General features: G+C 47.3%; 1 protein-coding gene across 4 annotated transcripts in view; it reads left to right on the plus strand.

Annotated features, from left to right (window-relative positions):
* The window catches only part of Map3k9 (mitogen-activated protein kinase kinase kinase 9), a 65,300-nt gene extending 37,507 nt beyond the window's left edge, over positions 1 to 27,793 (plus strand). Inside the window, exons 4-12 of one of the 4 annotated variants that reach the window (XM_076921791.1) lie at positions 7,083 to 7,231; positions 8,086 to 8,261; positions 10,333 to 10,573; positions 11,927 to 12,052; positions 12,896 to 13,049; positions 15,592 to 15,660; positions 16,962 to 17,074; positions 17,917 to 18,729; positions 20,138 to 27,793. In XM_076921791.1, coding sequence (XP_076777906.1) covers positions 7,083 to 7,231; positions 8,086 to 8,261; positions 10,333 to 10,573; positions 11,927 to 12,052; positions 12,896 to 13,049; positions 15,592 to 15,660; positions 16,962 to 17,074; positions 17,917 to 18,729; positions 20,138 to 20,622 — 2,326 coding nt within the window. In that variant the 3' untranslated portion in view covers positions 20,623 to 27,793. The remainder of the gene's footprint in view (positions 1 to 7,082; positions 7,232 to 8,085; positions 8,262 to 10,332; positions 10,574 to 11,926; positions 12,053 to 12,895; positions 13,050 to 15,591; positions 15,661 to 16,961; positions 17,075 to 17,916; positions 18,730 to 20,137) is intronic. The other 3 variants (XM_076921792.1, XM_076921793.1, XM_076921794.1) reach the window with 3 other exon arrangements.
* The last annotated feature ends 9 nt before the right edge of the window (positions 27,794 to 27,802 follow it).

The following is a 27,802-nucleotide window of genomic DNA, read 5'->3' on the forward strand; positions in this document are numbered from 1 at the left end:
TACTATCAAGTATCAATTCAAGGGGTCACAAGGACAGAGCTCTAAAAAAAATCATGTTGCTATTTGAAGGAAGATGGGCAACTATAGGGTAGACTTTGTCCAGTCTGAAGGACAGCCGCGATGCCTTCACATAAGGAAGAAAGGGTCATCAGTGCACCTCAGTCTAGGATCAGTGCTTCCTGGCATGTGGCCGAGTGAGTGTGTGTGTGTGTGTGTGTGTGTGTGTGTGTGTGTGTATGTGTGTGTTTCTGTATTTGTGTATTTCTACCCTTTACAGTATGTAAGTCAGTACTTTTTAGCATCTGTAAAACTAACTTTAGGATTGGGATGTGGCTCGGTGGGTAGATTACCTGCCTAGCATGCACAGGACCCTAGATGCAGAAAATTAGGTGTGATGGTGTGGGTCTATAACCCTGGTATTCAAGAATCGGAGGCAGGAGGATCAGAAGTTCAGCTGGTCAAGGCCAGCCTGGGGTACATGAGACCCTGTCTCTTAAGAACAAACACAAAACCCAACTAAATCTGTATAAGCGTCAGTAAATTAGTGAGTGACTTGAGTATCACTCACCACATTTACCGGCTTCCTGCACTGCTATAACACGTTTCCACACACCAGAGGATTATTAATAAATTAATAATAAATTAGTAATAAAACCCATAGAGCTTTATTCTTTCATAGCTCTGGAGGCCAAAAGTATGAAACAGGTACAGCAGGCTCCATCCTAAAGATCCTAGAGGAGGTCCAGTCCACATATGGATTCCAAATTCTAGAACTTCAACAGGTATCTTTAGGGCCATCATTCAACCCACTGCAATCACTATTTCTAAAGGACATTTGTAACCGCAGAGAAAGAGCATGCCTCCTGCTTGTCTCTCTCCCAACCTGACCTTCTCTGCCTCTGGATCAGCAGCCTCTCACTGCCATCACTCAGTGGAACCGCAGGATGCCTGTTCCTCTGACACTCGCACCTTACATTTAACAGGATGTGTACAGGTCCATCCATTTGGTAGTTCATTAGAAATTCATTCTTTTTATGGCTTTTTAGAATTCCAGGATACAGGCGGGCCATGTTGTTTATTCAGCCATTCACTGTGATAGACACTGAGTGGCTTTGACTTGGCAAATGTTATGAGCAAGGCTGCTATGGAGGACACACAGATTCTTTTGTGACCATACCTTTTCCACTCACTTGAGCATGTACCTTAATTGCATGAAGTCAAGCAACTAAGCATATGTGTAACTTTTTGAGGGCCTAGAGAATTGTTCTGGTCACAGATGCTCTGTGTAAATGCCATTGATCCGAGACTAACTCTGGCTCTTCCCTGTACCACTTGGCACTGCTGTCTTAGTTACAGCCACCCTCATCTGTGAAGCAGGGTTTCACAGTGATGTAATCTGCATTTCCTGGTCATCTCGAATTGTGTGTCTCCCCAGGAGATGTGTCTATTCAACTCTTTTGCCAACTAAAAACTGAATTGTCTCATGTTATTTTTGAGTTTTAACATATTTCAATATTACATATATATTTAATATGTGATTTTAAAATATTTTTTCCACTCTGTTTTTTGGATAACTCTCAGTAGCATTCTTTGAACCCCCCATGTTTCTTGGTTTTCTCTTATCACCTGACTTTTAGTGTCATAAGAATGCATGGCCTCAGCCAAGGCTGTGAAGAGTCTTAGCTCTGTCTCCTTCTAAGTATTTTGTAATATTAATTCTTACCCTTGGGTTTCTGATACACGTTGATTTGATTTTCTATGTGGTGTGAAGGGGAGACCAAACTTTGTATTTTCACGTCTGTTGGTTTATATCAGGGCCATGCATTGAAGAGACTGTTCTCTTCCCTCTAAAACACTCGGTCATCTCTGCCAGAAACAGCTCATGAGGAATGCGAGGGTTTATTCCAGGTTCACTGTTCTCTGTTAAAATGTCTGTGTCTGCACATAAGGCAATATTACCCTTTCTTGATTAATATCCAGCTTTGTAGTAAGTTTCGAAGTTAGGATATGAGAGTCCTCCAATTTTGCTTTTTAAAATTGTTTTCATCATTCTAAGACCACTGCCATTCTTTATAAGTCTTAACATCATTTTGTTAGTAAGCAACTGAGATTTTTTTCCTTGCTTTAAAACTGGTTCCATACAGCGCAGGTTGGCTTCATGCTTTTAACCTGCTTTCATATCCCCAAGTACTGGAATTAAAGGTGTCAGCATCTAGGATGACACCTAAGATTTTCAGAAGAATTGTGGTTACTCTGTGAATTATTGGGTGTGTGTGTGGACACTGTAGTATCTGTGTTTTCCAATCCATAAATGTGAGACTCTCTCATTCTTCATTTTCCTTCAGATGTTGTTTTGCACTCACTCTGCATGTGCTAGGTACAGAAAGAAGCGCTGCTGGGGAATACGTTTTCCTTCTTGTGAAGTGTGTGACCTGATAGGCAGCTGCTACACATCTGTCAAAATGGCAGTCCATTACAGCTAGCACTCACAGTGTCTTACCACACACTAGTGAGGATGACGCTAATAAGGCCTTGTTTGATGTATTAATTAACTTGGTATCACAAGGAGACCAATTGATGTGGACACTTACATCAAAGAACTGTATTTCTGCTTCAAGGAGTAGTCCAGGCGGCCCAATCTGCAAAATGGCTGTGCCCGTGAGACCCAGGTTCTCCAGGTTCCCTCGCTGTCCTCCTAGTGGTTTAATGTGAGCAGCAGTTACTTCTGCATTACAGTCAGCAGGAAAGGAGACCAGGCTGATTCATGCCACAAGCCGGCCTTTGCTTTGGGGACAGCTCCTCTGTCTCATAGTCTGCACTTGCTCGTTACCCACTTGACCCTGAAGAGACACCAAATGCAGCTTTAGCTACTGTGTGTCCAACTAAAATTTTCTTGGAAATAGGGAGAAAGTGATTGGAAGAGATATCTCTGCCCCACCCCATAGTCACAGCAACTGGGCCCTCTCTTGGTTCCCTTACCTCCCCTCACAGGATAACATGTTTATTATCCTGCCTTGCTTCTCTCAGGTTCTGTTCTTTGCTTCTGGTGGTGATAGGCTGTGTACAGAATCCCACCAGGTTCCATGCCTGTTCTTAATGGGAAGGGAGTGTGAACACCTAATTTAGGGCACTGCGGGGGCTTTTCTTCAATGGGGGAATAGGCACAGCCATTCTGCCAGCTTGGGCCTCCTGGACTACTCCTCTTCTTCCTCCTCCACTCTTAAGCCTCCAGGTGGAGCAGATCACAGATGGTCCACCAAGCCTGGTATGGCCATGCTTCCCTCACTGATGCTCTGGAGGTAGAGCCCTGAACTCCTCCCTCTTGCAGGTGGCCTGAGACATCTGCATAGGCCTAGTGGGAAATGGTTAGAGAAGGGTTGCCAGGACAGAAACAGAGCACACTCTGTATTTAGGGCTAAGACGCTATCATCATTGCTTAGATGGAGGACAGGTCTGTGGGACCATTAGGCTTTGCTTCCTATATAGGAGCAGGCATTGTACTGAACGCAGTCAGCTGAGGATGGGAGTAGCTCTGACCTAGCAATCTGGCTGGAAGTACCGAGGACTCCTTGAGTTGTTTGGTGGAACTTCCAAGTGTGACTGCTGTCTAGGTAGGTCACAGGTCACAGTCAAGGTTTGGTAGGAGTTTAGTTTCTCTTTATTTCCCACCTGTCCTGTTCCTCCTTCATTCACACTCTCCCTGCTGGGTGTGGAAGCCGAAGCCACAGCCTGCTTGTGCTAGGCAGATACTTTACCACGGAACCACAGCCTCAACTGTAATAGTGTAAATCTTGGCAGTGTTCAGGCATTATGGTAGCACACTCAGTGTAGGCTACAGGAGCATTATGGTAGCACACTCAGTGTAGGCTACAGGAGTTTCTGACTGCGTACACTCACCCCCACAGCGGCCCAACAACTCATATGCCATTTTCCCCGAGAGTTTCAAACATGAGTGCTGTAGTTACATCCTTTCCATCCCTCCCTCTCCATGTTCACCTCCTCCCACGCCCTTCCCACTCCCTCTCAATTTATGACCTCTTTTAAAATTATTATTGTCTTATGCACACCACATGCTGAGTTCATTAGTGTTGCTTATACATGCATGTCTCTGGGCCTGGAGAACCCATCTGGGGACTCAACCCTGAAGAAAACCAGGTTTCTCTCATTCAACAGACATTGATTGACCGCAGCTCTTCGTCTGGGAGTGTGGCCCAGGAGGTTCTCCCCATCTACTTAGGCACATCAACTGGTATCATTGTGCAAGTTTTGTTTAGGCAACCATATTGTTGGGACCTCACAGGTGTGGCTTCCCTGTCATGTCTACAACACACTGTCTAGCAGCAGGGCTCCTGCTTCTTTGACTAAGAATTTTTCTGCCTCCTTCTTCACAGTTTCCTATGAGTCTTAGGTTCGGGTTGTATTGAGATGCACGTGGGGATGGACCCTCCACAATCACTACTCTGCATTCTGCCCAGATATCTGTAATGGTCTCCATCTGTTGCAAAACCAAGATTCTCTGATGAAAGGCGACAGCTGCAGTTCCCCGTCTCTGGACACTTGTTAACCTGAGTGAGAGCCCTGAGAATGTGAGGATCAAAAGCTGTATTACTCTGATTCCGCCTCTTCAGGAACAGGCAACCACAGTGCATGGCAGTCAAGACTCAGGAAGCCCTGGCAGGGTTAACAAGTATCAGATGTTCTTACCAGCTACCAGCTACAATCCAGCTCCTAGAGAGATAGACAGATCCAACAGCTGGCGTGCCCTGCCACAATTCATAAAGTGACAGTATCTAGATGCCTTAATAGGGTAAAGCCAGGATGGCTAGATTAACCCCGAGGGCCATTTGTAGGCCCCAGACCCAGTGCCCTGGTACATAGGCTGGTGCATTGTTTGGAGTCATGCTAGGTAATTAGGAGTACACTTGAGAGCAGACTGCTCACTTGTCTTTAATGCTGACCCTGACCTCGGAGCTCTACTCCTCTTCCCATAGCAACAAGAATTAGCTCAAAGGCCACTGCCTTTTCCCTGTTCTTTGTGCTCTAATATGTCTGTCGTGGCTCATTCTGTACCCTGGTTTTAGTCTTGTCTTTTCTATGTCTCTCACAATTTCTGTGTGGAAGATCTGTCTTTTATCCTGTTTCCCAATGTCTGGAGCTTGGAGTTTATGTAGACCACCAAACCCACCCACATCTTCACTTTCTGTACTTGCCAAGAACTGCTCATACTTGCCTACATCCTTGTGTGGATTCAGGATGATGTAAAATGCTGTAGTCCCTGCACATGCAAAGTAACCTGAAAGGGTCTGGGCGTGGTGGTGAATGCCTTTAATCGTAGCACTTGGGAAGCAAAGGCAGGTGAATTCTTGAGTTTGAGGCCAGCCTGCTCTACAGAGCAAGTTCCAGGAAAAACAAGGGCTACACAGAGAAACCATGTCTTAAAAACAAACAAACAACAACAATAAAGAAACACAGGAAAACAGTGTGATAGGTTTGGCAGAGGAGCACGGTAGCAGGAGCACAATGGCAGGAGCATGGTGGCAGAGGAGCACGGTGGCAGAGGAGCATGGTGGCAGCAGCACGGTGGTAGAGTACTTGCCTAGCATGTGCAAAAGCCTAGGTTTGGTCTCTAGCATTGTGAAGCTACAAATGAAGAGTCTAGTGTGCTGGCACAAACTATAATCCAGAAGATTGGAGCAGGACAGGACGTTTGAAGCAGCCTGGGTAACATAGCAAGGCCCTTTAAACAAACAAGGTATCCTGATAAATACGTAACTATTATTTGGCTTTACAAAACATTTTAAATTAAGTTAATTATTTTATATATATGAGTGCTTGCCTGGATGTATGTATATGGGTGTTGTGTACCACACATGTATATGTGTGTGCCTGGTGCTCACAGAGGTGAGAAGGGGGTGTCGGATCCCTAGGAACTAGAGTTACAGTTACAGAGTTCCCTGCAAGAGTAACAAGTGTTCATAGCCATTGAGAAATCCTTCCAGATCCTCCTCCTCCACCACATCATCATCATCACCACCACCATCTAATTAATATGGCGCTTGTAGCTGGACACGGTTGAGGAGCATTACAATAAATTTGAGATCTGTGTGGCAAGTACGTGTAGAGCCTTCTTCTTCTGGGTGTTCAGAGCTGTTTTCTTGGCCTGACTTATTCCTGGAAGGACAGAATGCTGTGTGGTGTTTCCTGGTTGTGACTGCAGATCCATAGACTAATTCTTCCATTTAGCTTTGTGCTTCACATTCCCTGACTCGTACAAGATGAAGAATTGTCTTTATGAGCTTGTAGATAGGGAGACACAGAAGTTCTCAGAGCTAGTGTGCTGCTCTTCTCTGCCGACCCAGTCTGCCCTGCGGACCTTCCCCCCAGACCTAGACAGCGGCCTCGTGGAGGTCCCACTTGTACCATCTGGAGTCAGAAGTGTATTTAACCTAGTAGACCCTTAAAGAAATCTCTTGCAGGAGCAAAATCCATATTGAGTAGATACTCACTGGTTTTTCTAAAGCTAAGAAAAATGTATCTGTGACAAAAGTTGTCTAAAAATAGAAAGATTCTGTTTAGAGAGTCTCTCTTACAGGCTTATTTCATTCACAATAGCAGTCAGTCATGGTGGTGCGCGCCTATAATCCTAGCTCTGGGGAGGCTGAGACGGGGATTAGGAGGTCCAGGCCAAGGCTAAGCTACAGAGTGAGACCTTGTTTTAAAATAATAAATTGCTGTGGCCACTGAATGCTTATTTTCTCTCTTAAAGACTCACAGGATTTCCTGACAACTTCTGAGGCTAACGGTGTCGCTCTCTACAGAGGAGGGAGTAGAGGCTCAGAGCAATGCAGCGGTTTGCGCATGGGTTCATAGCTAGGGCGTGAGGAACAGATGATGTAGGCAGAGGTCCAGAGCCTTTGCTCTGGCCTAGTAGGCTTTGTGCTTCCCTTCATGTCAGGGTGTCTGCTTCATTGTTTTTCTATGGATCGAAGATGGTGTGGCATGCCTGGAAAACCTCGGTAGCTACTTTGGTGAGGAAGTCGCTGCTATTTCTTACAGAGTTTCTGTCCTGTTTCTCTCTCCAGCTATGGAGTACTGCTTTGGGAACTGTTGACTGGCGAGGTGCCCTTCCGGGGCATTGATGGCTTAGCAGTGGCTTACGGTGTGGCTATGAACAAACTCGCCCTTCCCATCCCTTCTACGTGTCCAGAGCCTTTCGCCAAGCTCATGGAAGGTGAGTAGCTCCTGACCGGAGGAGAGCTGGCAGCGATAACCTTTACACAGCACTTGAAGACAGTTCCCAGTGTCATGAGACCTGCTGCAGGAAAAGGAGATGCAGTACTAGCCACCCAGGGGGAAGAATTGGGAGAGCTGTTTCTAGACAGTGGCCACACCCTGCTAAAGCAGGTTCCTTTCTGCAGTGACTATAGAAATTTGTAAATAAACCTGCTATCTTGCATTCCAGAATCGTATTATGTAATACAAAATGAGCTACAGTGGTAATTCTTCCCAGACCTGAGTATCTTGTGTGTGGGACTGAAGGTTGTCTGGAAAGAAAGGGACTCTGAGGTCACTGAGTCAAAAACATGATTTTGTGAGAAATGCAAAGCTAGGCAAAGTGAAGTGGGAAAGCGCCTACTGTGTGGTGGCAGCTGGTAGGCTCACTCTCCTGATTCATCCTGATGGTCCCTTTGCCTTCTCCCATTGAACTGTGGGGACGGCAGCTTGTGTAGTCACCCATGATCCACTTGAACTGTATGTGTGTTGTTGTAAGTTGGCCACAGTGGCAAGCACAGGAAGCTTCGTTTTTTTTTGTTTGTTTGTTTGTTTGTTTGTTTGTTTTTCTTCTTTCCTTGTGCATGCTCAGCAGTGTGCAGGACCAGTGTCTGACTTCTGGTTTCTTCTGGTAACTTCTGGTTATGACAGTGGACGGTATGCTTTCCTGCTGGGAGGTCCCTAAATTCAGGGCTATATTTTCTAGAAGGAGAAACTGAGGCTATTTTCTGGTGAGGGGAGCATGCAGTATCACGAGGCCTCCGTTCCCCTCTGCCTGCTCACACTTCCTCTTTCTTCTCGGTTCCCATTCAGACTGCTGGAATCCTGACCCCCACTCACGTCCATCTTTCACGAGTATCCTGGACCAGCTAACGACTATAGAAGAGTCTGGTTTCTTTGAGATGCCCAAGGACTCCTTCCACTGCCTGCAGGATGACTGGAAACATGAGATTCAGGAGATGTTTGACCAACTCAGGGCCAAAGAAAAGGTAGCGAGGAGGGGATGGCAGGTCTTGTCTTAGCAGAGATGCTGCACTGAGGTACCTGGACTCAGGGTGCCAACCACTGACACCTGTACCACCTTCTTGCCAGCTTCTTGATTGTCCACACCACAGGATAGGAGCCTGGAACTGCCATTTTTGTGCCTGTGGAAAGCGTTCTAAGCTCAATTCCTCTGGGGATTTCAGCACCTCTTGGCTTGCTGGAGTCTACTTCTGGGTTTGGTAGTCATTCCCCAGTCTTTTTCTGTGGTGTGACCCCAGCAATCAGTGTCCACACCAATGTAACTAATTATGTTCAGTTTTATGCCCTGCGATGTCTGGGTAGGACCAAATCTGGGGGCCTGAGAGATGATCATATAGTCTTGGTTAATTTCTTTTTTCTGTTCTCACTCTGTACTATAGAAATTTGGGGAGTTAATAGTAATAGCCAGGCATGGTGGCACAGGCCTCTAATCTCAGCCCTCAGGAGACTGAGGAAGGAGGGTTGCAAGTTTGAGACCAGGGCTATAAAGTGAGTTTAAGAGTAGCCTGGGCTATAGTGTGAAGCCCTGTCTCAAAGGGTTGAATGAATAAGTAATTATCAATGTGATAATAATAAAATCTAAAACTGCATATGATTCATTGTTGCTGTTTTGTTTCCACTTGAGAAATGTAGTGAAGCCTTTGGTCCTGTTAGTAGGACAGCACTTAGCCGGGCAGTGGTGGCACACACCTTTAATCTCAGCACTTGGGAGGCAGAGGCAGTTGGATTTCTGAGTTCAAGGCCAGCCTGGTCTACAAAGTGAGTTCCAGGACAGCCAGGGCTATACAGAGAAACCCTGTCTCTAAAACAAAGCAAAAACAAAAACAAAAAAAGAACAGCATGTGGGGCCTGCAATTGTTCCCATCTCGAAACTGAGGGCCAGGGTCGTCCACCTTCATGGAGCTAGGAAGAGGGGACCGTGAGCCTGGGCCATCGGAGTCTAAGCCCTTTCTGCAATGCCTTTGTTGTCCCCTACACAAATGGTTTAAAAATAATTTCTGAATCTAATTAAGAAAGATTAGTCTCCTTTGGAGCACAGCGATCCTAAGCTGTTGGGAAGTCATTGACATGTTGTAGTGGCTGGGGTGGCAGGGCGGGGAGGCTGACGGTGGGCGACTCTCTAGGGGTCTGTCTGGGACAGCCATTGATAGCATCCTATCACAGCTACTCTTCCAGCTAGGAGGACTTCCACTGTGGCTGGCTTTTGTAAAGATTGGTCAGTCACCAGCTCCCAGCCACCTTTCTTTACAGTCATAATGTAATTTATAAATTACACAAGCCAGTAGGAAAAATGAAAATTGGATCTTGTCAGTAAGTAGTTATAGTAAGCCCCCCTCCTTTATAGTTTTGCTTTCTGTGGCTTGACTTAACCACTGTCAACCACAGTCTGAAAATATGAAATGGAACATTGGAAAAATGAACAGATTCGTGGTTTAAAGTGCATGCTGTACGCATCCTGAGACAGTCTTGCTCTGTCTTTCCTGGGGACAGTTGTCTTCCTCACACTTGCACACTCCCACATAGTATTTCTCGTCGGCTATTGTGATAAGGCAACTGTGTTTAGGTAACGTTATTTTATTTAATAAATGTTCCAGAGGACAAGAGTAGTAATGCTGGTGACTTTAGTGTAATATATTGTTATTACTGTACTATATATATATGAATATACTATAATTAAGTGCTCACAAGGCCTAATTTATAGATTAACTTTTATGATGGAGGTATTGTAGAGAAAGACACATGATACATGGAGAGTTCAGAGGAATCCATGGTTTCAAACATTCCCTGTTGGTCTTGGACATACTCCCAAGGATAAGGAGGCTCTAGAGTCCTAGGAAGGGTCAGCCTGTGTCTCCTTGCTTGTTCTGTGGCATTCGCCTGTCTAGTTGTATTCACAGTATGGTTATGCTACACTTTTCCTTTCACCCAGTGTTGAGCATCTTCTCTGTCTCTCCTGGGCACCACAGCAGAGCTCTCCAGGTTGTCTCCTTTCTGCACCGAGACCCACCCTTCTCTCTACTGCCTCCCTGTCTGTAGGAGCTCCGAACCTGGGAGGAGGAGCTGACACGGGCTGCGCTCCAGCAGAAGAACCAGGAGGAGTTGCTTCGGCGTAGGGAGCAGGAGCTGGCTGAACGGGAGATCGACATCCTGGAACGAGAGCTCAATATCATTATCCACCAGCTGTGCCAGGAAAAGCCCAGGGTGAAGAAACGCAAGGGCAAGTTCAGGAAGAGCCGACTGAAACTCAAGGATGGCAACCGCATCAGCCTCCCCTCCGGTCAGTGGCAGAGAGAAAGACCAGGAGCTGGTGTGGCAGGGGTTTGTGGGAGTTACACTGTGCTTGGAAACACACACCATGGCTCCTAAAGTAAAGCCTGTTGGGATGGGCTGTCTTGCTCAGTGGATGACAGGCTTTCTGGGGAACTGTTCATTGGAGAAGAATGTGTACCGTTGGGATGAAGGGATTCTCAGGTGTTCCTAGATGAGAAATCTTAATTCTGAAAAGAAGTTTGTCTCGTTTCTTTTCACAGTTCTCAGTGTATTTAATATTAGGTTGAAAAGTAAACATTCCTATTATAAGATTTACATACGGCCTCTCAGAAGCACATTGACTCCATAAAGGTATATTCTCAGTACTGTTACCTGGGGGAAATGTAAGGAAATAAGAAACCGTGAGTTAGAACCTTGGTGGAGTGAAATGTGCCCAAGGGGGTATGCACGTGAGTGTTTCTGTAGATAAAAAATTGTTTGTGTTCTGAATCTATTATGCCTTGGGAAGCAAGCTTATTAGAATTTAAGGAAATGGAGAGTGAGATAGTCAGAGTGGCTGTGGATGGTCCTTAAGCCTTGGAATGATGGCTTAGGCACCAACGAGGGAATTAAGTCATGGAATCGAGAGAATGTGCTCACGGGAATGTGCTCTGCTGTCCTTGTCACATGTGATTTGGTTGGGGTTTGTTTGTTTGGTTGGTTTATTCAAGTAGTTTGGTATCTTTAGGTACAGGTGGAACACCTAGACTGTTCCAGGACACTGCTATGCACTAGCAACAGATGAGAAGCTCTGGTCCCGTTTGCAGGGGGAGGTTAGTGTAGTAGGGAGACCTCAGGACCTCTGACAGAGGAAGAGGAGGCTGAAACTCAGAACTCAAGAGCTGAACATTTCATGTTCTTCATGCTGTATCGGAACTACCTTTAGGGTGTGTAAGAAGTGGGGTCACTTCTCCATTTCTGGTGAATCCTCGTGTTTCTGTCATGACCTGGTTCTTAATACCCTGCGCCCCTGCAACTTAAGAGGAGCATCAGACGCTCTTTACTTGGTACCACAAAGGATACACATGGTGACAGATCACCTGAGGTGTGATTTCAAGTGACATTTCCCTAGAATAATCCACACAGTGACACACGCTAGATAGCAGCTCTCAGGTTGTAATTGTACTATCTGTGTCCATTACATAGAGAGTGTTATGAAGACCACTGTCTGTGCGTTCATCTTGTCATGTGTCCCTTTCAGAGAAAGAGGTAGTGTTGAAAGAAAACAAAGCTTTTCAGGAGACAGGGGCCTATCCCTCATTTCTTAAATGAATCTAACTGTGTGGTAAGCCTGACACACACGTGTTTGTCTCTCCCCAAGCAGATTTCCAGCACAAGTTTACGGTGCAGGCCTCCCCAACCATGGATAAAAGGAAGAGTCTGATCAGCAACCGATCAAGTCCTCCTGCAAGCCCCACCATCATCCCTCGCCTTCGAGCCATCCAGTGTGAGACAGTTTCCAAAACTGAAGCCAGACATACCAGGGACACTTGTCCTCTGCTCTGCTCAGCCACTGACTAATCCAGGCTTGTTCCAGCTGTAACTTCTGCCACCTTCCCCAACAATGTGTACACACGTGCATGTCCACTTGCAGTCCCTCAGCCTTCCTCTTCCCTGTCCCATTGTTCACTTCTGTGCTGTTTCTTCCACCTTTAGCACACAGTTGATATCAGCACAGGGGCTTGTGACTATGGGAAACTCTTTAGGAAATTGCAAAGCAATTTGGAAACTGGAGTGATAGAGATACAGATGGGTGTCCACCTAGGGACCGCCATACTGTCTGCCCTACTGGGTACCATTGCCTTTCTTCCATTTGTACTTCTCAGGCTGAGGCTTTCCAAGGCCTGGGTCTTGAGAAAACTCATCAAAGCCTTAGTATAGACCAAACCTGGACTAGTTTTATTTTTACTATAGTAATTGCTTTAAATATGTGTGTGTGTGCCGGGCGGTGGTGGCGCACGCCTTTAATCCCAGCACTTGGGAGGCAGAGGCAGGTGGATTTCTGAGTTCGAGGCCAGCCTGGTCTACAGAATGAGTTCCGGGACAGCCAGGACTACACAGAGAAACCCTGTCTTGAAAAACTAAATAAATAAATAAATAAATAAATAAATAATAAATAAATAAATAAATAAAATGTATGTGTATGCGTGTGTACATGTGTGTATACATGTGTGTACATGTGTGTACATGTGTACATATGTGTGTGTGTGTGTGTGTGTGTGTGTGTGTGTGTGTGGTCTGTCTGCAGTTTGGGGAGATACTTGTCTTACTGAACCTTTGTTATTCACAGTGACACCTGGTGAAAGCAGTAAAACCTGGGGCCGGAGCTCAGTGGTTCCGAAAGAGGAAGGGGAGGAAGAGGAGAAGAGGGCCCCAAAGAAGAAGGGCCGGACATGGGGACCAGGAACACTTGGGCAGAAAGAGCTCACATCAGGAGATGAAGGGTAAGAGGCACAAGATGTGAATGTCTCTCTCACTCACAGACCTGCACAACATTTTAAAATATGATAGGAAATACTTTTGTTTCTCTCATGTATTTTAATATGTTTGGAAAAGTATACGGGTTCTGTTTTATTTTTTTAAGACAGGCTAGCCCAAACTCTGTTCACGTTCTGTATCCTCCTGCCTCCACCTCCTGAGTGCCGGAATAAGATGCACACTACTGCCTCTAAGCTCTTCTTGACCTTTCTAGAGAGTTGTCCAGTCTCCTGGATCCTGTATTTTCTTGTAGGGCAAGAATTGTCAAGTACTTTCTATGAAAGGCCAGATAACATTTTAGGTTTCTGAGTCTTCATGGTGACAGAGAAATATAAAAACTGCCCCAGACTCTGAGTGACACATAAGTGAATGAGCCCACATGGTTGTGTTCCACTCAAACCTCAGAAAGACAAGTGGCAGGCGGGATTGGATTCAGTCTGCTGGCTTGCTGTCCCTTGCAGGTGTTCTCAAAGCAGCAAATAGCTCAAAGCAAATGCAGGGAACTGGGCCAAGTGAGCTAAGACCTGAATCTTCCCCATAAAACATCTGCTCAGAGGAAAGGGAGGAAGAGCAGGATCCCTGGCACTGCCCTGGGATTACTGTGCCCCACTGGATTGCCTTGCTACTCTCCCACTAACCACACATTAGTGCCCAAGGCAGAGGGTCTTGGTGATTTAGTTGTGCAGCATCCTCACTTATAGGCTGGAGGCCTGGGAGGCAAATTCTTTGCATCTCCGTTTTCTATAGGCCAGGTCCCCTGATGTTGCAGAGAGGGTCTCGGACAGCGACTGAGCTTCACAGGTAGCTATGGAGCTCACGTTTGCTCAGCTACAAAATGGGCATAAGACTAGTACCTAGCTTAGGGGTTGGCTGAATTCCTCTTTGTGAAGTGCATCAATTAGCTGGCTCATGGTGAACACACATAATTATCAGCTGGATGATGGTTCTCTGCCTTCCATGTCATCTACTAATACCTGAAGTGTGAACATCATGGTTTGTATTTCGTCTAGAGTCCTTCCTGCTCTTCTGAGTGTGAGGATAGCAATCCCAGCACCATTTTCAATGGCTTCCCATTGCTCACTGAATGAGGCCTCCAAACCTGTCAATCTGCCTTTGATAATCTTTTAAGGACTAACATTTGATGTTCAAACTCTCCACTCTTCATGTCTGAGCTCAAGGGAAAAAATAACGATCAGATTTATTTTAAAAAATGGATGTATGGGCTGGAGTGATGGCTCAGTGCTTAGGAACACTGACTGCTCCTCCAGAGGTTCTGAGTTCAATTCCCAGCAACCACATGGTGGCTCACAACCATCTGTAATGGGATCTAATGCCCTCTTCTGGAGCTTTGAAGACAGCTACAGTGTATGTATATACATATAATAATAATTCTTTTAAAAAAATGGATGTATACTAACTGTCAAGTAAGACCCTGAAGTCACAAGTTGCTTTAAATAGAAAACATACACTCATAGGACAAGCTGTTTGCCCTGTGAGTGCAGCACCTATGTCCTTCATGGCCACAAACCTAAAGAGCTCAGGAGTGTAGAGGGGTAAGAACCTACAGCCTGTCCTTCATGGCCTGGCTCTGAGGAACCCAGTTCCCTGAATCACTGGCTACCTCTGACATTGGTATAAATTCTAGGGTTACCCAGGCTAGCTGTGGTTTCTGGTAATTAGATGTTTAACTACATTTTCAGTGAGTACGCACAGTAATGGTTTCGTTGCGGCACTCACAATATAAATCATTATAGTCCTTCTTCCTCCCTCCTCCCTCCTCCCTCCCCCTTCCCTCATGACCTCTTCCTGTAGGTCCTTCCTCTCCTCAAAGAGGATTCTAGTGATTTTGCTGCTTCTGCTTCACTTAAAGGTTTTTGTTTGTTTGTTTGTTTTGTTTTTGTCTTGATAGTAAATTAAGCTTCTTCTTACACTACAGAATGTTAACTTTGTACTTTTCTTTCTTCTTGCATAGATCTGTCCTTGCAGACTTTTGAGACAATTAAGAAGCACATGCCTTGGTTTTTCATTATTCTCAATTCTCATTGAAGAAATGAAAGTGTTTTCTAACAAGCTTGAGTCCAGTTGTCTTTGATGTCAGAAGTGTTAGAGATCTCTCCATGATAATAGTACTAATTTTAATGCCTATTGACTGAAGAAAATTTATAACAGCAAACCCTTGAATTCAGTAAAGTGAATTTCCTCCTCCCCCACTCATCTAACACTCATGTCTGCAGGAAACAGCAGCTCACTGTTGGCAGCTGGGGTGTTTTTAACTCACAGCCCCTTGCAGTCACTCTTGGGCTGTCCAGGGACTTTTGTCCCTTACATTGGAAGGCCTAGGTCTGAAACAGCTGCAACATGGCAGTGTTTCCCGGGTGGGTTTGCGGATTGGACAGGCAGAGCACAGCTGGCCACCTCGCTGGTCCAGCCTGGGCAGTTTGAGTATGGGAGAGGGCGAGCTGGCTGTGGTCTCTACTGCATATTGCTGATTCTCTTTATTCGTTAAAGCTCCCCCCAGAGACGGGAAAAAGCTAATGGTTTAAGTACCCCATCAGAGTCTCCACACTTCCATTTGGGGTGAGTCTGGTCTCCACCCATCCACAGCTGTATTGGTAGCAACCGCCCTTCCATTTCCCTGTTCTCATTCTTCATCGCTGCAAGTGACGAGCTGGGTATTTTTTTAAGAACAGTGCACCTTGGGAAAATTGCTCTGTTGATCCACCCCAGTTGCTGGGCTGCTCCTTGCACATTGTGCCTAGAGAAGGCCTTGTGTTGTGCATCCTTGAACACTGGCTTTGATTTGCTAATTCGGGCTTCCTCAAGCCCAGTACTAGAGGAACTACCATATCAGTGCAGTGGGAAGTGCCAGGCTACTGTGTTGGCCGCTTTTCTCCAGCTCTGTGTTTTGTGCTTCAATTCACCAGTGTTTCTGCTCACACAATTCTGAGGCGCAGGAGAAAATTGAGCCTTCTGTCTCCCTCTGGTGGCTTCAGACCCCGAGAGAGTAGGCTTTAGGTATATGGGTTTAGCCTTAAACATCAAGAGTCCCCTCCGGCTGATGGGCTAGGTCTTCAGTGCCACCCTAGCATGCAGATTCTCCTTCAGTGCTCCCTCTACTGCCCTCTAGGGGAAGACCAGTGCTTCCAGACCGCAGATCCCTTTGTAAGGAAACTGAGGGGGGTCCATTCTATCTCTGGAGAGTTGCTAAGTTTGCCAGATGAGCTGATGGCAGGGAGTTGAAATCAAGCCGCTGTCTTTTGTCTCCATGCTCAGACAAACTGAGGCTTGAGTACCACATAGTGTTTCCCCCAGAGAGGTCTGTCCCACGTGCACTGAGTGGGTGCAGCTTTCTTGCTTGATTTTTTTTTTCCTTCCTTTTGAAGAATGAATGGCTTTGGAAGCTTAAGCATGCGAGATAGAAGCTTGGAAGGAGAAGCTGAGAAACATTATGAGTGGAGTGGCCGGGGCCATTTCTGCTGGTTCATCTGCCCCATGCTTGCCTTGCACTGCAGGTGTTTGCACTGAAATACTTGTGATGTTCTGAGTGTGTTGTGTTTGGTTCCTATGGGGTGACTGCCTTTCCCTTGAGAATGGCTCAGACAAGAGCTTCCACAAGCTCAGCCCTTCCTCTTTTTGTCTGCTTGCCCACCCGCTCACTCGCTCTTTCCATGATTCCATAGCATGTGAGGGGCTGGGTTAAACCACCGCGTTTCATCTCCTAGAGCATGCGCACTTGTTTGTGAGCTAGGAGGGCTCAGGAAGAGTTGTCTGACCCCCGAGGCTTTCAGTGTGATTAAGTAGACAGACACTGTCTGAACGCCCGTGGAGGCCATAAAGGAAACAGCCAGTGTTGACGAGTCTCCTCCTCCTTTCTTCAGCCTCAAGTCCCTGGTAGATGGATACAAGCAGTGGTCATCCAGTGCCCCCAACCTGGGGAAGGGCCCGAGGAGTAGTCCCGCCCTGCCTGGGTTCACCAGCCTTATGGAGATAGGTGAGTAGAGCATTTGTCTTGGTTTTCTCCCGGTTTCCTTAGAGATTTCTTAGCTAGACTTCCAGAATTGTTTAAGGATTCCTAGTACTATTATCCATAGGGTTTGTCTCATTTTTGTCCTCTGCTCTGTCTTCTCCATTTTATCAGGTTTTCCTAAACCCCACTTTCCATGTATTGTAGCCATGGAACCTGGGTTTTGTTTTTTTTTGTTTTTTTTTGCCTCTGGCCTTAAGAATAAAGACTTAACCCGGACACATTTCCCCTTTCCTATCCTTTCGAATAGTCCTCTGGCTACTGAGTGGTGCATGAGCTCTCTAGATGCTTTTCTTTGTAGATTTCCAAGTCATAATAGACCCATCAGTAGAACAGATTGTCCTTCAAACATGTAAGGACTCTGATTTCTTGTGAAGACCAATCTTAAGACGTTTTGCTAAGAATCACGGTAGAAATCCAAAGCCTTTCTAGTTTTAAGGTACAAAAATATAGAAGTGTTTCTAGTTCTAAGAACTTATTCTGCATATTGTTGTAAGTGTCCCTATTGAGCTAAAGGCACTGCCCAGTGGTGGCACACTTGCCTAGCAGCTATGAGGTCTAGGCAGCACTTTATACACACTCTGCAGTGTCCCTAAGAGGGAGGCAGCAAATTGGCTGATGCTCTTTTGTGCAAGTAGAGAAATGGGCTCTAGAATGCAGGGGAATTCCCATGTTGGTCTCAGGTGAGTGTACAGAAAACGGTCCCCATTGGCTCAGTGCCCGTTTCGTGTCCTGCTTTTCTGACATTGAGCTGGGGAAGGACCAGACTCTTCAATCCATTTTCTCTGCCATTTCTCTTGTTTGCACAGAGGATGAAGATAGTGAAGGCCCAGCAAGTGGAGAGAACCATCTACAGCATTCACCCAACCAGTCCTACCTCTGTATCCCATTTCCTCGTGGAGAGGATGGGGATGGCCCCTCCAGTGACGCAGTTCATGAGGACCCCACCCCAGTCAACTCAGCTACCAGTACCCCTCAGCTGACGCCGACCAACAGCCTCAAGCGCGGCGGGGCCCACCACCGGCGCTGTGAGGCGGCGCTGCTCGGATGTGGAGCTGTTCTGGCAGCCACAGGCCTAGGGTTTGACCTGCTGGAAGCTGGCAAGTGTCAGTTGCTTCCCCCAGAAGAACCTGAGCTACCAGCCCGGGAGGAGAAGAAGAGGCGTGAGGGTCTTTTCCAAAGGGCCAGCCGCCCTCGCCGGAGTACCAGCCCCCCCTCCCGAAAGCTCTTTAAGAAGGAAGAGCCAATGACGTTGCTGGGAGACCCCTCTGCCTCCTTGACCCTGCTGTCTCTCTCCTCCATCTCTGAATGCAACTCTACCCGCTCCCTACTGCGCTCTGACAGTGATGAGATTGTGGTGTATGAAATGCCAGTCAGCCCAGTTGAAGCTCCACCCCTAACCCAATGCACCCACAACCCCTTGGTTAATGTCCGAGTGGAGCGCTTCAAGAGAGACCCCAACCAGTCCCTGACTCCCACCCATGTCACCCTCACAGCTCCCACGCAGTCTAGTGGTCACAGGCGGACTCCTTCTGATGGGGCACTTAAGCCAACAGCAGCCCCTGCAGCACTAGGCAGCAGGAGCCCCTCCAGCAACGGAATGAGTCCCAGTCCTGGAACAGGTGAGTTCTGGCCACTTCCCCTTTTCTCCTTGCTTCTTTTATGGCCCCCAGGAGTAAAGATGTTTGTAGGTGGTCATTTTCTCTCCTTTTACTTCTGGATTTGAATAAGCCCCATTTCTTCTCTTGCTCAACCAAGCAAGAAATATGATATGGGATTGTCCAGGGTTGGCTGGCTTCTCTCTGCCCTGTACCATGGGCATCTTCTGACTGCTGAAAGGAGTCAGGCTGGTTAGGAAGAGGCAGAAGAGATAGACAAGGGCTTCAGTGGCTGCTGAAACCCTGCTCTGGGGCAGGGCGGTGGTTCCAGCATCCAAAGGCAGCTGTCAAGCGCCTTGTTCCCTAAAGATCCTGTAGCTACAGTGAAGAAGTCTTCACCACACCTAGGAAAGGTGTTTTCTGCCACATACTTGGGCCCCTGCCATTATAGCATTAGTTCAGACACTCACCTAAGGTCAGCTGCCACCCATCCATCACGTTCTCCATCACTAATTCCTGAGTCACACCTGCCGCTTCACAGCTGGAGACATGTCTAGTAGGTGGCTGTCCACATGTATAAGCTTGCCTTTAGCAGTTGACCCCAGAAACTCTTGTGAATGTGCACTTTCAACTTAGGACTTCCCTGCCTCCAATCCTTGCTCCCTAAAAGGCCCGAGTCTGGCTGAGAAACACTCCCTACTTAGTCCAGTGAGAGAGAAGCCAAGGTGCTCACGATTGCCGATTGCTGTGTGTGCAACAGTTGTTTCACGCCTTTGTGTGAGTCTTCCTCCTGTAGGTTTCTCTGTTCCAGGCTGTGTGACCTTTTTGGGAATAGAAACAGCATGAATCATCTTTACATTTTTGCTAACTAGCTTGTTTGCTGTCATGTGGCTATTACGTAGATGAACACTGAACGGCAGCCATTCCCTTAAATCAAGGGTCAGCAAACTGTTTTGGGAAAGGACAAGATGGTAAATACTTTGGGTCTTGTGAGTTGAAAAACAGTTCTCTCTCTCTCTCTCTCTCTCTCTCTCTCTCTCTCTCTCTCTGTTTCTTTTTGTTACTATTCAGCTATACTGCTGGAGATACAAAGCAGCCTCAGAGGGTATCAAAAATGTGTCTTAGTAAAACTTTATTTACAAACATAAAAGACCACTTTATGGGTCCCAACATCTGCCTTAAATGAGTGTATTATACATGTGTTCCCCCCAATATGTCACTATTACTTGACCTCAGGCCACTTTGTTTCTGTTCACTACTGTATCCCCAGCACCTCCCAGCACACTGCTTGACACAGTGTGAGTCCTGTAAACATTTGTGTAATTCCCTTTGCTCATGTGCCCAAGCATATGGAAGTATGGGAAGGTGCATATCTCAGCTGGAACTAATGGCTGCCACCATCTGATGTCTTTCCCATTGTCTCTCTGACCAGGCATGTTGAAAACTCCCAGTCCCAGCCGAGACCCAGGTGAATTCCCCCGTCTCCCTGACCCCAATGTGGTCTTTCCCCCAACTCCAAGGCGCTGGAACACACAGCGAGACTCTACCTTAGAGAGACCCAAGACCCTGGAGTTTCTGCCTCGGCCACGTCCTTCTGCCAACCGGCAGCGGTTGGACCCTTGGTGGTTTGTGTCCCCCAGCCATGCCCGCAGCGCCTCCCCAGCTAACAGCTCCGGCACAGAGACACCCAGCAACCTGGACTCCTGCTTTACCAGCAGCAGCAGTACTGTAGAAGAGCGGCCTGGACTTCCAGCCCTGCTCCCTTTACAGGCAGGGCCACTGCCCCCTGCTGAGCGGACGCTTCTGGACCTGGACGCCGAGGGGCAGAGCCAGGATAGCACTGTGCCCCTATGCAGAGCTGAACTGAATGCACATGGGCCTTCCCCATATGAGATCCAACAGGAGTTCTGGTCTTAGTGTAAAAAGGGTCAGGGTGGGCACGGGAGAAGTTGGAGGAGGCGGAGAGAGCTGGCTGGCACAGCCCGGTCTCAGGGCCCCTGGGATCCAGACCTCCTCCTTGCACTGAGAATGCACTTTGAAGATGGAAGGGATGGGAGCAGGGCCACTTCAGAGGGTTTCCTGCCCTGCAGGATCTTTTCTCCTTGGTCACTAGAGGGGCTGTGTCAGCTCTGTCTGTGTAGAGAGGGGTGTGTGCATATGCCCCCACCCTCTGGTCTTCCTTGTCTTTAGGGTGACACTGCAGAGTCATTCAGCCAAATCTGTCTACTGCCTCTCCTCCTCAGCCAGCCTGAGCTGTCCTGGGTTCCCTTTGTCAGCCCTGAGTCCTACCTGTTCACACACCTGTACAGATGTTCTGTGATTGATCTGATTTATCATCTATTCTTCCCACGACTCAGTGTCACCTTTGGTAATTGATGAGTGTCTTGTGTCCTAAGTCCTTTCATGCAAGCTGATGGGGATAGGCTGGCCTCATGAAGGCCAGAGGGCTTGGCAGACTTGGTACTACTTATCCTCGCAAATCTCAATGAGAACTGAGGGTTCGGAGAAGGAGGAGAGGAGGCAGTCAGGAGCACTCCAGCCAGGTTGGGTGGGGAGGGTGGTAGAGTCATGCCTTCGTTTGGTTTAGGTTTAGGTTTTAGAAACAAAGTTGCATGGCTTGGGTTCAGATCACAGTTACACCAGGTTTGAATATAAATAGATTCATCTCAGGAATAGCTGTTTGGGAGACACACTCACTGCCCCCAGTTCTGAAGTCAGGAACAATGCCTGCATTTGCCTGTCTTACTGGGCTTCTGTTATTTCCCCCAGTTCCTGGAGTCAACGGGCTTTAGGTCATGTGTGATTCACAGATACACCTGAAGTATGCCAATAGCATATGGGATTGGGTCCTGGACCATGCGGTATGGAACTATGGGGATGTCTTCATCCGACTGTCCATTTTGTGATGTCCTTGAAGTAAATGGAACCCTTAGTAATAATGTTTGGGTGCAGGGAGGTAGTAGCATGATACAGATCCTAAGGTGCTCAGTGGTTGCTGACACCGTCTCTGACTATACACAGGGAGCCTTTGTGCTGGGCCCTGCACCATGACCTGGGTAGCAGAGACCAGAGAGGCTAGTGCTGATGTGTTTAGTATTTGTTTCTTAAACTTGAATATTGAGCTTCAAAGTGTTTTCACCCATTTTCTTCACTGTCCACTCCCACTGAGCCCCCTGTGTTGTGTGTGCACCATGGCCCTGACGTGACAGTAACAGCTTGGTTGACGTTACAGTCCCCAGTGGTGTTGGAGTCTGTTTACAAGGCTCTCTGTGTTTGTCACCTGGATACCCAGAGGGTTAGAGTGGTATCCATGGTGCAGGTGACAGATGCCATCAGTGCTGTTTCTCTGGGAAGCATGTTGGGTCCCACAAATTCTCTGTGAGCTCATTGGCCCTTGTCTTGCCCCTGCACCCCCAGTTTCAGACAGGATCAATGCTGATGGTGTCAGCCAGGGTTTTGCTATAACATCTGATCTTGGTTCTGTGAAATGAGAATGGAGGAGATTATCTTTGTCCCCATACTCTGACCCCTCAGATAGGAGAATCCTGTAGCCCCAGCCAACCCAGTGATGATGCTCCCCTGTTCCAAGCCACAGTCGTCTGCACACCTTGGCTGCATTAAAGCTTTAAGGTAGGCTGCAGCTGGCTCCAGCCTGTGCTCTAGCCCAGTTAGGGCTTTTTCCTATCCACATTTTGACTGTAGCCATCTGTCCAGGAAAGACATTGTTCCAGATGCAGTATACACTGAGTGGCAGCTCCATGCCATTGAGTGACAGGTGGAATCTAGTTCATCTCCACCCAACATTCAGACAGAGGAAGACTTTGCTAAAGAGATGATTGCACCAGAGAGAGGTGAAAGGGGCTGTGTAAACTGCTGCTGTAGTGAGCATGGGTTAACTTGGGGGGAGGGGTCTTGTTTAGCTCCTCCAAACCTGTGCAGTGCTGGCCCACTGCCTGCCACTCTTCCGTGCGAGCCTGGAGATGGGATGAATGTTAAGAAGTTACCATTTGTGTGACATAGGTTTCCTTACAGGTGGTCATGGTTAGGACCAGGCTTGGTAGGTGTGAATAAGCCCACTTAAGTGACAGTAGCTTCTCCCTTTCACTTCGCTTTCCTCAAAGATTTGGCTGTCTGCTTGGAATGCGTGTTCACCACCTTCAAGCTGCTGACAGGATTAGATACTGTTCTGTTCTGTGAGTCTCCTCAGGCTGTCACTTGCCAGTGCTTATCCTTATAGATCCAGGCTATGGCTAGGAACCGAGGAGATGCCTCCATTGCCACTTGCAGCTATTTCCAGGAAGCTGTCATGGATGCTCCTCCCGTGGTGGTCTTTGACATTCCTGTGACCTTGTAGGCATTGAAACAATGGTAGCCTACATTTGAACAACTCAGAACAGGGATGTTTTTTCCTTCTAACCTTAAAAAAGTGACATCATTTTCTTCACACTCGATACACTTGTCTCGAGGGCAGAAGACAGACACATAGACAGACAGACTGACAGACACATGGACAGACACATAGACAGACAGACAGGCAGGCAGGTGCACACTGTTTGGATGGTTGAGTCTGGCCACCAGACTCTAAGACCACATAAGTTGGCCCGCCTCCTCTGTTCTGCTTTCCTTGCATGACTCTGGTCCTGTGTCTTGATCCCTCTCAGGTTTCCTTCTAAAAGCCTTTATCATATACGTCCCTTGCAAGGGCTTTGGAATGCTGTAGCTCCCTGCAAGGACGTTGAGACACTGTGGCTCCCTGCCAGCTTGAGGGCCAGCTTCTTCCCCTGCAGGATGAGTGTGCTGAGGCTGACAACGTGGTTCTCACCATCTTTGCCTCGGGGCATCTTGCCTTAGTTTTATCCTTTGGCTTCTGGAAGATGCGTGATTTGGAGTTGGTTTAACACGATTAATAGGCACCCAGGCCAGGTGCATGCTTTTCCACCACATCATGTAGCCCAGGTGACTACATAATTGTTTTCTAATTCCCTTCCCCACTTAAGCTGGCCAGCTGGGTGTCCTTACCATTTGTGTCTTACTGAGGAAACGAGAGCTTGGTGGCAGCATCTGGGTGGCAGTTTGCTGTCTTTACTTTTTGAGGTCATATTTGATAAGAATTTGAAATCAGGCCAGTTCTGGAATAATCTTTGGGAAAGGGGTCCCTAGCCATGGATGTGTCAAAGGATAATACTTCTCATAGAACCCCTTTACCCTCAGGCTGTTACTCAGGGACAAAAGACATTGCAGGGTGTCTAGACCTGACCTTGCTCCATGCTTTTGCCCCATGAGAAAGGCCATTCTTAGTTTGTGAAGTTCATGTTTTCTGCTCATCCTCTTCTTTCCTCTGGTACCCCATCCACTAACCCTGTAGCTGGATCTCCCATTTGCTAAGCAAGGGGCTACCAATGTCAAGCTCTTAAGAGAGTAAAGAACAGTGGGCCCAGAAGGCTGGGTGGCTGAGTGGACACCTCAGGATGTAAGTGTCCCATGGTGCTCCACCATGGATGCAGAACCCCCAACTTTTTATTATATGCTTATTTGATCATGTGCCTTTGGGTGGGTATGTGAGGAATTGCGCAATCTGACAGGTCAGAAGCACATATCTCTGCCTCTAGAAGACCTGGGAAAGAGAGGCAGGCCCTACTGTTGGTGAAATACTGAACTTCCTCTAAGGACTTGTGTAGACTGGAATTGGGGTAGAAGTACGAGTGGCCCTCAGGGAGTTGTGGGTGGCAAGAACATGGCAACTTAAGCTGTCTATTTTCAAGTCGAAATTTGCCAATATCTGGCCCTCAGAAGCCCTCCTGTGAGCTGGGGATGGTGCTCACTCCTCTACTTAAAGCCCCTCTAATTTGAAAACCTACCATCTTAGTGAGGTTTGGAGATGCATTCCTGGAAGCACTCAGGAGACTGAGGCAGGGCAATTGCTCCAGCCCCACGTGTGATGTCAGTCTGGGGCAACAGAGCAAGGTCCTGTCTCTTAAATGTGTGGTTCCAGAGCCCCAGCTCCAGCACAGAGAGCTTCACCTTGCAACGTTACTTTCCTTGGAGAAAGGGAGAATGTCTGTGTGACCAGAGGTCAAAGGCTGAAGTTGGCTATTCCATGTGGCTCAGTCATATATTACTTGTCATTGTCCTTGGCTTGGCCTGAGAATGACTTCCTGCCATGATACAGTTGGAAACACATTTCCAAATGGCAAAACAGTATTTTTGTAGTTCAAAGTTGTAATAAAACCCACATATAAAAGGAGAAAGGCCCTTCTCCTTGAACTCTTCTCCGGCATTGCTGCCTGGAGGCTCACCATCTCTGGTACTTAGTAGGAGGGCAGAAACCAGGAGCTGGAATCTTGTTTGATTAAGGGTAATTAATACATATCTAACTAGTCTAACCCAGACTGGGGATCCTGGTTAAGTCTGCAAGCCAAGTGAGTTTCTTTTATTTATTTATTTTTTAGTGAACTGCTTCTAGGTATTCCTATTCACTGCCTTCTTTGTCCATTTCTGGTTGTGGATCCTGGGGGCACCTGGGTTTCCCTAAGCTGCTGAGGAAGCACTGGACTGACTTTTCAGTTTACTGGGTTCTGCTGCCCTAGCTCTGACTGGTCTTTTGATTTCTTACTACCTTTGTCTCTGAATCATCTCTAAGTCTCACATTGGAAAAGAGATGATCCTGGGGATTGAGGGCGGTAACCTGAGCTGGGAGCTCCTTTGGAGACAGGCCTGCCTTGCCCTGCCCTGACTGATCCTCTGACTGCTCTGCCGGCCCTTGGATGGTCAGGTATGAACGTGGCAGCAAGACAGGAAATGAGAACACAAATCTAGCGTTCAAAGACCAGCTTTTCTTACTGGGGCAGGAGGGGTGGAAGCCCTCTGGTCAGCTGTAAGGGAAACCCTGACGTGAAGACCCCTGGGAAGTGATACGGCATGCTTTGCACTCAAGACCAAGTTTCAAAAGTTCTCTGTTGCCCTCACTCCTGCAATGCTTCACACCACCATACGTGTACAGACAGCCTTAAGGCTGAGCACGGACCATGTCATGGATGCTTTTTATTAATTTTGGCATTTTAGAAAGTTACATTGAAGTATAGTTTAGCCTTTGCTTACTGATTTTTTTTATACCTCCCTTTGAAGTTTGTATTCAATGCAAGTGCCTCATTCTCCTTAACCTGGTATGGGATAGGCCCTGCCTTCCTGTCTGCTGGGGCTCCAGATGGAGCTGCGGCATTTGACATAGGCTTTGTGTTTTATCTTCATTACCACCTCATACCACAAGTTCTAAGTGCTGCTTGTCGTCCCCTGGGAGCCCTTGCATTCAAATACAATGGGGAAGCACCCTGTTCCTGTCCTTGGCCCTGTGGCTGGGCTGACCTGTCCTTTCTTCGTGTTCTCCAGCTGCCTCTCAGGCTCTCCGAAGTATTCCAGAAGGAAAGTGATCATATAGAGAGAAGCCTGGAGATTCTCAACTTAAACTTCTCTTGGGATTCTAGAAGTAAATAGACCTCACTCATCAGTTCTGCTCCCCTGTGTGTTAAGCTTTGTGACCTTTGCCCACCCCACCCCACCCCTGCACAGCGAACCTTCGCACTGTCCACTAGGATTAGCCTCGCTGCCCTCATTTCCCGCCTTCACAGTGACATCACTCACGCCATTTATTCTACCTCCAGTTCCAAGGCTGCGACTGCTATGGCTTTTATTTATTATTTTTGTTATCATTACTTTGGACAGGGTCTCATGTAACCCAGACAGGCTTCAAACTTGTTATATAGCTAAGGTGACCTTGGACTACGGATCGTCCTGCCTCCACTTCCCAGATGCTAAGATTTCAGGCCTGTAACTTAGCTCCTTATTACTGTCAGAATGAGACGAGGGTTTATCCTGGCCTGGGTGTGGAGCTGAATGTCAAATTTTAAGAAACAGCTACTAAATCTTCCATGTAAAGAAGCTCTGTCCAGAACTTCATGTGCGTGTGCTTTGTGGCTCCTCACAGCACCCCAGAGCTGGTGGGGATTACCTGCACCCAAGAATGTGTGCACAGACTTGGGGTGTTCATACTGCGTGCCTAGAGTCACAGAGCTGGGAAGCAAGTTGCTGGTCTCTGCGCTAGCCCGTGAGCACATTTCTAGACCACTGTTGGAAAGCCTTGAGGTGAAATTAGTCCATCTTGGGTCCATGTAGGTTCTGAAATCAACCCCTTCCCAAGGAGTTGTATTCTCTGGCTGACCCGTGATCTCCCCGAGCCCAGCAAATTTCATTATTGCTGATGGTAGCTTTCTCCTTCACCTTTCTCGGTTCTGCAGGGATTCTGATGTCACTGGGATGACTGTCTGCCCTGTAGCTCCCCTCCCAGCACCAAGAAGGCCCCTGGGTCTCTGCTATTCCCACTTGGAACTTCCTGATATTCCTCCTCCACTTTGCTTCGTTCCCAGTTCTTGGAACTTGGAAGCCTGTCTTAGCTCCTGTCTTCTAGGGAGAGCCGGATGTTGTTCTTTTGTCGCCTTGAGCCTTGGTACCCAGCTAGCAAAGCAGGGAGGTGTTGAACTCACTAATATTCTGTTCCCCCTGGCCCCTGTTCTGGACTTTTGTCCACAGCCAGGCCTCCACACGCAGCGGTCTGAGGCTCTGTTCAAGGTCTCAAGGACAGGCATTGGATAGGCGCTATTTTTCTGAAAAAGTTGTCTTTGGGGTTTCTCCTTTTGGCACCCTTGAGTCTAGAAGGTAAGGTGAAAGTTGTTTGTTTTGTCGTTCAGTATTTAACTACAAGCTTCCTTTCCTGTGCCAGTGTCTCCTCTTCTCTGTGTGTCTTGAGTCCCTCCTTGAGCCCCTATTTGCATTGGAATTTAAATTATTGTGTATTATCAGAAGTATTTAAAGACGGAAAAGTCCTGAAGGAAGCTTATTATCAGGTTCTTCTCTTTGGCTTTCTCTCTATGTTTCTTTCAAGGTACTGTACATTGTTGACGGGATGCCAAGCGGGCTTGGTTCAGTGGCTAAGCCGCCCACTGTATTACTGTGTAATGTTGATCTCGGCCTGGTCCCAACACCAGAGCTCTCAGAGACTTGAATAAAACTGTCATACTGGTTATTCCTGGTTTGATGTGGTGGT

Source organism: Arvicanthis niloticus, chromosome 23, assembly GCF_011762505.2.
Source record: "Arvicanthis niloticus isolate mArvNil1 chromosome 23, mArvNil1.pat.X, whole genome shotgun sequence".
Classification (NCBI taxonomy): domain Eukaryota; kingdom Metazoa; phylum Chordata; class Mammalia; order Rodentia; family Muridae; genus Arvicanthis; species Arvicanthis niloticus.